The sequence below is a fragment of the Macrosteles quadrilineatus genome, unplaced genomic scaffold, assembly GCF_028750875.1.
Source record: "Macrosteles quadrilineatus isolate MER2022 unplaced genomic scaffold, UCM_ALF_1.0 Scaffold_193__1_contigs__length_202579, whole genome shotgun sequence".
Lineage (NCBI taxonomy): Eukaryota > Metazoa > Arthropoda > Insecta > Hemiptera > Cicadellidae > Macrosteles > Macrosteles quadrilineatus.
Window position 1 is genome coordinate 116,827 of NW_026542786.1, and position 9,752 is coordinate 126,578.

At 32.2% G+C, this 9,752-nt stretch overlaps 1 protein-coding gene across 2 annotated transcripts; it reads right to left on the reverse strand.

Moving 5' to 3' along the window:
• Positions 1-3,750: 3,750 nt before the first annotated feature.
• Positions 3,751-9,226, reverse strand: LOC128982211 (natterin-3-like). Of its 2 annotated transcripts, none has more exons than XM_054401275.1 (4): positions 9,208-9,226; positions 7,099-7,346; positions 5,336-5,479; positions 3,751-3,892 (listed from the first exon to the last, which is right to left on the reverse strand). In XM_054401275.1, the coding sequence occupies exons 1-4, from the start codon at positions 9,209-9,211 to the stop codon at positions 3,806-3,808; spliced, it is 483 nt and encodes a 160-aa protein (XP_054257250.1). In that variant the 5' UTR covers positions 9,212-9,226; the 3' UTR covers positions 3,751-3,805. The 2 variants fall into 2 exon arrangements, with proteins under 2 accessions (XP_054257250.1, XP_054257249.1); XM_054401274.1 differs by lacking the exon at positions 9,208-9,226 and adding an exon at positions 7,450-7,454 and having other exon boundaries at positions 7,099-7,347.
• Between the last annotated feature and the right edge of the window lie 526 nt (positions 9,227-9,752).

Here is a 9,752-nt window from a genome sequence, read left to right on the forward strand (position 1 = left end):
TATCATATCACAAGTCTCAAAACTTCATTACTGAATCTGATAACAATTTTTAATACTCGGTCGATAGTTCAAGCTTCTTAAGTCTTGATTTGTACACTAGTTGCAAGATTTTACAAATGCTCAAATATGTAAGAACTAAGAAGTTATAGAGATCCTTGCTTTCACCCATGATATGTATTTAAAAGTTAGTTGAAGTCTGACTCAAAAACTGAAAAGGCAATAGGACCAAACTTTCTGTATGGATTCAGCAATGGATTTTACCTAATCGTTTTCCTGGCTGGCGAAAATGCAGCGTATTGTTGTTTAATATTTTTAAATAGTTCTCTGTGCATAACCCCTTAGAATTTCATTTTTGAAAGGTTTTTGATTGCAAATACATTTCAGAAAGCTACAGAAAATAACTGCATCATACACATACAAGCAGTATTAGGGTTGATCTTAAGAACCGACCTGGCATGTGTAACTGCACAAGAGATACCTGGTTTTCATCACACAAATGTAATAATTATTTTAATAGTTATATCTTTAAATACACTCAGTGTTTACATATTATGTTTTATAGAAAATTATTGGCAGTTCAATTTACTAATGACTTTCACTTGGAGAAATGTAAAGGTTAACGTTTCTTGAATAGATTGCCTCAGTAACATCCTATCCCAGCAACATTTTCTTCATATTAAATATACAAACATTATAGTATGTTGATCGAAGATTTGGTACTTCCAGATTCACACAAATTCTTGTTCTAATGGCGAATTTTCCCTATAGGGAAGTAGTTATTTTTGGGAATACCATGGTTTTAATGGATCTCTGTAGTTTAGTGAAGCTGTTTGTTGTATTGATTTTCTTGATGTATCATTTTATTCCATTATATTGTTGATGTCTGAGGTACATTTTTGACCTTTCCATGTTTTACGGATAGTTAAATTTAATTGTTTAGGTTAAAATGTCTTGTGATTTACTGCTAGATCAAATATTATAGTAAAGCCTGATCAATGTTGGATTTTTAATAATTTACAGTTTTTATTAATTTGTGTTATATTTATCTGATGTGCTTGTGAGCTTACTTTTATAATATCATGTCCTGACCTAGCCCTTTTGCTTAAAGATCAAAGTTTGTATTGTTTGCAATTATTGTACCATTAACCAAACAACAAAATCAGCTAGTTATATTTAACTACTCAATTTCAAAAGAGGACACTGATTATGATTACACTATACTAAAAAAGATTAATAATAGACAGAAATCAAATTATATTTTTAATTAAATACTATTTAGATTAGATTACATTTTTTTAATGACACTCCAGGGTAGGGTGCTTATTTTAATGTCTAGAAGAGTAAACAATGATAGTTGAATGAATAAGTTGACAGCTTTGTTCCTGCCGAAGATCAGCTGTTTTTAGTCGGCATAGTTATATTAAAAGCCTAATGAGCAAGGATAGCTGAGTTCCCTTTTTGACTTTAGTCAGGGTTGAACCAGCAACCTTGTGGTGATTTCTAGCTAGTACTATCCACTCAGCTACTCAGGATAATCAAACTATCTGTTAATAAATACTCAGGAAAGGAAAATAATTAATTAGGTTCCATAGATGTTAAACACTATCCACATCTGTTTATGGTGTTATCCTAATTTTGAAAAAAATTTCAGCAAAGGTAAACCTGCTCCTCTGTTCTCAAACAGTGATTATTAATTTTAAATTACATTCATGATTGGGCATATACACATCAATAAACGCTTGGTAGTTTGTATTTTAAGTGGAGCTTATTTCATTTTATCTGCTCTGACACAATGTTGTTATATTGACATCAGTAATGATCCTCTATCTTTAAAAAAAACTTGTGTCTATAAGTTTGTGTTAAAAGTGAAAACTGATTCCATTTTAACTGTCCTATTGTTAACTAGTTGTAATGCTTAATGTAGACTATGTTTCTTTGTTAGGTTTTGTTGTGACCTTCAGTGAAGATAAATATTTTTATATAATATTAATTTGTGATTTTTAATGACAAAGAAGAAACAATCTGTATTGTAAAAGTTGATAAAATATTTGTGATAAGAAGCCTGTAGAAAAGAACAGTTTCCATAATGAACTTGTTAATTAAAAATATAACTTTACTCATGTTGTAAAGTTAAAATTCTTGTTAAACTCAATTCAAAGTAAAAAAATAAATATTTTGTAATCAACCTTAATATTCCTCTTTATTTTTTTACCATACATGTGTCGTTTCTCTTACACTAAACATGTATTGAACCGAAAATAAGAATTTATCTGTTTTTCTCCATTAGCCCAGCAACAAAATGTCACTTGCAATAATAGTATTGTGAAGATATTGTTGTACAGTGTGACCGAAGGAAAAAAAACTTAAGTTTTAAAATGAGCATTACTCATCTGTTTTTGTGTAAATTATTACTTTTATTACATTAAAATGTTTGTAAATTCTTGCCATTTAAGAAAAAAAAACTATGTTCTAATCATGGTTAGCTACACTTGTGAGATGTCCTTTACTTATAGAAAACAATGTCAGTCAGGTGCAATCCATTTCATTCATGCTTGTTTGAATCATTATCTGAAATTCTTCCATTACATTTCCCAGAATTTTTGGCGACCATAAATTGTCATCACCTCCTTTGTGTCCTTATGATCCATCAAGGTTCGGGGTTTGTGAGTGTAGACGCAAAATTTAAGAACGCCCAAAAGAAAAAATTCACACACGCTCAAATCTAGCGGACAAACGACAAAAACTTACCTCACTAGGAAAAATGGCTTTTTACAATCTTAAACCCTTTTATTTGAAATTCTAGTGAATCTTAACTTATTCTGTGATTGGAATTACATTCATCCATGCTGGAGTCTGTTGATCATCTTAGTGGCGCCAACCACATCTTAGTGTTTCTACCTCTACTTGTGTTAATTAATACAGATTAAATTGTAATAACATAAATATTATTAAAAAAGGTTGTTTATAATATATGTAGCCTATATTGCTCCAATTGCCTCTGAGCGTGCTACAATGCTGCTACAATCCAGCCCCTGACCCTTATCAAAGTCACAATTAATATGAAAATGTGACCATGAAGAACAGCGACTAAACTGTGAATATTATTTGCAAGTTTAAGTGGGGCCCTCTAATTGTTATTTATTAAAATGTTTTGTGGCTTTGAATTTGTCAATAGAAAAGCCTGTTTCTATTATACCTTAACCTAGAGTGTTGCGGCATTATCACTCAGATAAAATCCATTGGTAATCTGGTGGGATTTGAACCTGGGACCTCAGGGACACAAGTCCCGCGCTCTAACCACTAGACCAGCTCGCTCCCCATGCATCTAGTGGTAGACGTGTTAAAAGTGCTAAATATATAGAATAAATTAAGAGCTGTAGATTTCTTATTGATACATCTTCTGAATTTTAAAGTTTATTTACTTAATTGCATGCCAATGCTTGACTCTGTTCTAAACTCTAAGATTATATATAAATAAAGGCCTTAAAATGTAATAAAAACAACAACTTTGTTTCTGGTAATTATCAACAAAGGGGCATTTTTAGAGAACGTCAGAACTGTACTTGAACTCGTTATAGGTTTAGTCTTGTTGTTTTTAAGGATGATCAAGGTGTCATGACAAAATTAAAGAAATATAAATACTTGTGTTTAATGTTTTACTGATTTACTCTTGGAACAAATTAAAATTGTCACCCAAAGAAGTTGACTAATGAGAAGATATTTTTCATATGAAAGGTCATGTAAATAAAGTTCTTTTGTGATTTATTTTGCATTTTAATACAGTCTTACATCTTAACTGAAGCCTTTACAATAATAACATAATCTCATATTCCTTGATACTGATTTCTTTTCCGTTGTATGGAATGTAAAGGCATCTATGAGTTGGGTGGACCTGCAAAAACATACTGGTTAATGAATTAATATATACTAAATTTAAAATGCACATATTCAGTTACCGGTAGCTATTATCTAACTAGTCTTAGATTGGCACTTGTAAGTAAATTAATCATAAAATTGAAGAGAATGCAACTCAACAGCTTTGTTTATTGGCACCATCAAGTGGAAACACATACAGAGAATGCACCACTGTATCCCACAGTTCGGGACAACCCGAATAAGCAGTCCCAGGCTAAGGCAGCACCTGGACATGGGGGGTGACTGTGGCAGGCTCCCACCCATAAAGCCACAAAGTGCCATAAAGTGTGTGTCACGGCGAGGAAATGTCACAGGGGTTGGCTGAAGAAAGGCACACGATAGTGGTGATGTAACACCAAGGCCAAATCATAAAGCTGCAGAGTTAAAGCGATTAGCCTAGGAGAAGGAGACTCATTCTGATCACAATCTTCTGGTCATTTGGGGGTCGGGTGTCGAATTGAAGACTCGTCTCATAAAGATCATAGTGTTATGAAACACCAAGAAGAAATGGTCTTGGAAAATGGGAGAATTGTCACTTAAAATGTAAGAACGCTAGCAATAGAAAAACAGATGCTATGGAGGAGTATGTTTTGCAGTAAATGAGAAGTTAGCTGAATCTGTGATACATTCTGAACCATCAATCAATAGTTATCATTTATGCAACAATGGAAGAGGCAGAGGACAAGGAAAAGATAATTTATATACTTTTAAGGTGGGAAGAATACTTCATTGAACTGCTTAATATCAACAGAAAAAGGATAACAACAGTCCAAAACATGGAATCCAACACTACTCTGTCCAATTTAACTTTGAACCACCCAACCACCAATAAAAAAAAAATTAAGAATGCAGTAAAATTACTGATAAATAACAAGGCTCTGGGAAAAGTAATAATAGAAAAACATTATGGAAGTTGATGCTTTAATATGCCCAACTGAATGCCAATTTAAAATTATTCTAAATCGACTATTCTTACTGAAATTAAATAATTGCAGAAAAAATCAGGCAGGTTTCATAAAAGTAATTATAGTAAATTATGTTTGGTGTAATTTTTTTTTATTTAGTCTGACGCTACATCAAGTGGATCTTTTTGTTAGCCTGACGATGGCAGAGCTATATAAATAACCGTCGAAAAAAATGTAAAAAAGTGTAGCAGTTGGATACTGCATTTCAAGGATTGTTAACAAGGTACGTTTAGCCATTTGTCATATAAACGCAATCCTGGGGCTATGAAAATGGATTTTAAGTAAATTAAACCAAAGAGATTTTTTTTCTCTGCATCCTCACTTTCTGTGATGCGCAGGTAACCAACTACATAGTAAATATTGAAAAGCATTGCACACTTAGTATTGGTCTTTACCCTATATTCTAACAAAATAGAATACTTGAGTTTATTTGATATCTTCTCTCGTGTACTAACCTTGCCAGGAGTGATGGTACCTTCGTAAAAGGCTCGGCCCATGTAGAGGTTCTCCCCGCTGGTTGTATGGCCTATAATCATTGCTTGGCTGTTAATTTCACCGTCATGTGAATGTTGCCATGCAATGTGGTGGCTAGCGAGGATCTATAACAATCCACAAGTGAAAAACTAAAAGATTTTTTGTTATTTCTTGAATAAAATGTTACTGTATTACTCTAATAAAGATCACGATAATGAAGTCAGTAAAACATAGCACACTAAGGCAACATTCATTTTTTAAATCAAAATAAGTTATCATAGGAAGTTTCATTGTGTCAACCTGATACAAGACAGGCATTCATAAGTGTGAATGTGTAATTGTTATGTGTCAAAGTAGTCAAACGAAAACGTAACAAGCACACCTTACACTCATACATGTGCAGTGCAATATGGGTAAAAAAGGTGTTAACACTAACACTAGAAAAAAAAGTCTTGTACAGATGGCAATAGTATTTACTTCATCTTTAATCCCGAAATGACACCAAAAACAGCTGATCATCTTTATAGATACCTCCACAAGAATAACCAAGCATAGTACAACTAGGTGGAAAAACTGCTCCAAAGATCTCTCATTCGGTCAATAATAGAAGTTTTAAATACAAAACCTCTAGCTTATGATACATTTTTGAATAGTAACCATTGTTAATTTAGTTTAGTTAGTAAAGTAACTTTAAAAACTGTTGTAAACTGAGACAGAAGATTGAAATATCACTTCTTAAAGTAACAAACAAATAAATTTAATTTAAAAATATATTTATTAACATCACACTAGTCTATTTTTTCTTATTGTTATTATTATTGTATATTATCGTCTACGCCTGAGGTATTATTGAAGGAGGTATAGAGAAGGTACCGCTTTTGGGAAAATAGTCCAAACCCATATGATTTGTGAGTGTGTCAGGGTCAGGAATGGAACTTGTCAATTGATATGATATTAACCCCCTTAATCAACGTATTGTTCTTAATTGATGTGATATATATAATTTCAATTTTGTGAAATAAAATTTGATGTAAATAGTGTAAATATGACTATATATATGTGAAAAATTAATTGACGTGATTATCCAGAGATGGGCTAAAATCAACGATTTGGTAATGGTAAACTTCAAATGAGAAGTAAAATTTTTTTACTCAGGGCTACCTCAAACATTTCACATGTAGGAACCACAGTCTATGTCAAAAAGTTAAATTTTATCCTAAAAGGATGTACCAAATTTTGTTGGTTTGTATTTTAGAACATAAATTACCTACAAGGTATTTTCAAAACCCTGTTTAGTATTCAGTTCCCATCTTAATTGTAAAAGTTTGATTTTTTTTTTTTTTTTTGTCCTAGGACGCTAGGCACGAGCCTGGGATTGTTTTTCACATTACTTCAGGCTAGACCTAGGGGTTGCGGCATTATCACTTAGATAAAATCCATTGGTGACTTGGTGGAGATCGAACCCGGGACCTCAGGGACTGAAGTCCCGCGCTCTAACCACTACGCCAGCTTGCTCCCCCCCCAAAAAAAGTTTGATATTAAAAAAATAACCAACAGAAAAGTTTATTTTCAGTAACTTTTTCTTTTTAAAAATTATTCGATGTATAAAATTAGCATTATATATTGAAAAATAAAAAGGGTAACTTACAATTAATTGTTAAAACATTTAAAACACTTAAATATAAATTGTGGCCATCAAACATAACACTTAACACTGTTCATTATTCTTGTTTTAGTTGCTCACCTCAAACTGATGCACTTCAATCTCCGATCCCCCGTACGGGACATACGCCTTATTGCCATCTGCCCTCACCTTGGCTGGCAAGAGGTCTCCCTGGTGTAGGGCTCTGCCGGCATACAGCTTAGACCCATCCTTGTCTCGGCCTATAGGGAGGGCGCGAGGTGGGATGAATCCCGGAGCGTTCTTGCGCCAAGTGTACTGGCCTCTACATTGCTGGGGGGGCTTCCACTGGAACCATCCGTAGTTTTCTCCTACGATGAAATCTTTTGTTTTAAGTACTGTATATGTATGTTAAAACTATATAGTACACATCTATGTTTTATGAAGATTTAAGACTCTAATTCCCTAAATCAACATGGTTTTGAGTGGATTTTGTATTATAACAACCCTACAAAAAAGGTAGCCAAGCACAAAAAAAATCCAACTTTCACAATAACCTTTCCCAATCTCCTCACGACTATATGAACAAAACCCATCAGCAAAAGTACAAAATTGCTACCAAATATACAAAAAATGTAAATACAAATGAATTGAACAACCTCATAAATAAAAAGGAGAGCTCTACAATTTCAAAATTAATATGCAACATTGAATCGGACAAAACTGGAAACACAAACGGGCAATACTAAAGAAATCAAAGCATCCGCCAAACCATAAACTAGGAAAGTCCAAACTATCCTCAACAGTTGAATGGCTCAAATGCCAACACACCCAGTCCAAGAAATGAAACGGAGGAAGAAAGACCTCAAGCTGTGACTCTGCCGTTGTATCTGTCGTCGTATTGTCCGATCGACCCGACCACGATACTAGTGACCGCCGCCGCGTATGTGTAAATCTATTGTAAATATACACTATATTGTTGGTGATAAGAAAATATATTCACAAGAAGACCTCTGAAGATGCCACACATGGTGAAATGCATAGGACGACACAGACATCTTCTTACCTACAAGAATTCAGGCGGCAATAACAACAAAGGTACTACAAAGGTAATACTTAAATTAAGTTCTTGAAACTAAGATGGTAAAAAATACTTGTGTTTGTATTGAACAGAGACAGTTGATGAATAAGAGACACATTGTACCTAAAATTATTCTTTGTTAATGTGTATTTGTAATGGTAAATATAGATTAACAGTGATATTTGTGTGTGATACCTTTGAAAACATTTTAGTTTCACTCTTATAGTCTAGACTCAATAATGGAAAAAAACAGAGATCTGTACTCTTAGAATATGTACAGACTGAAAAAAGTGAAATAGAAAAAAATGTATGCCTATGTAAAGTTACCTCTAACAAAGTGACGATTTTTTGACAACTAACTTTCATTAAAGATTTTATAAAAAGTAAATAAAATCAAGATACTACCCATATTTCACATTTGTTGTTACAGAAAAGAAATTTAATTGAGGGGAAACATTTAAATTGATTGAACATTTATGTGATTGATAAGTTATATGTTAAGAACATACATCAAAAGAAATTTAATGTTTAAAAAATCTACCTTTGTCATATATTGAACCCATGAATTTATACAAAACCTTTAATCAACTTATTTTTCACCTCAAGTAATTTGATAACAAAAACTAAAAATTCAAAATAGTCGCACTACATACTGTAATATACTGTAACATAACTTTTTTACTAAAATAAGGTGAAGGTTTTACAATAATGGATTTTAAATACTTTTTTCTTATTTTCTCAGAAAATATCAAAAAGCTTATTTAGTTTTGCATTTATCAAAAAATATTTCTTGAAAGTGCCTTATTATCATAATGTGTTTTAAAAGTTCATTGAAAGGTGAAAAACTATGCCCTTTGGTTGGTCACATAGCTAACTATTTTTAAAAGCTTAAAATACAAAACTCCTTGACCGTTGTTTTTGTTATGTTGCATTTCACCTTCCGATTGATAATGTTTTTACATTATATAATATATATTAATTGTTAAACTGTGCTAAGATAACAATAATTCAAATACATTTTGAAAGTTAGAAGTATTAATCTTCTTTTAGTAACCTACTTGTTAAGTTACAGAAAATCTTAAATAAATGATATGCCCTTTTTTAGGTAAAGGAAAATTATAAATAGAAACTTAATACAAGTTATAACATACCCATGGCTTTGAATGATGAAAGTCAGGAAATGAACTCAACTTGTGTAGAATTTGGTATTTATTAACCTTCAGTCTATAGATAAGATAGGTATTGACTTTCTGACAAGGATTATTGATAGGTGATGAGACATACACACTTGACAACAATGAACTAAACACTCAACTTGTTACCAGAAATTTGTCACCAACCTCAAATAAGGTGCAAGTACTGTACTTGCAATACTTATTTCATAGCATGGCATTTTATAACTTTTATTTGCATGCAGTTTTTGAGATTACAAACAATTATCGGTACTTATTAATCTTAACATATTGATCGTCATTTTAAAATACGAAAGCAAGCCAAACATAAAAAAATGTTTTGGATACCAAAGAATCCTTTTTGGTTGATATAATTATGAAAAAATTAAATTTCTTATTTATATTGCTCATTGTGTAGTTAGCTAAACGTTAACATTATATTTGTTTATTAAACCTACATTCAATAGGTATATTTAATCAGGCCTTAAAAGTAGCCTTCAAACGGTCCAATTTTAACTGAAAAT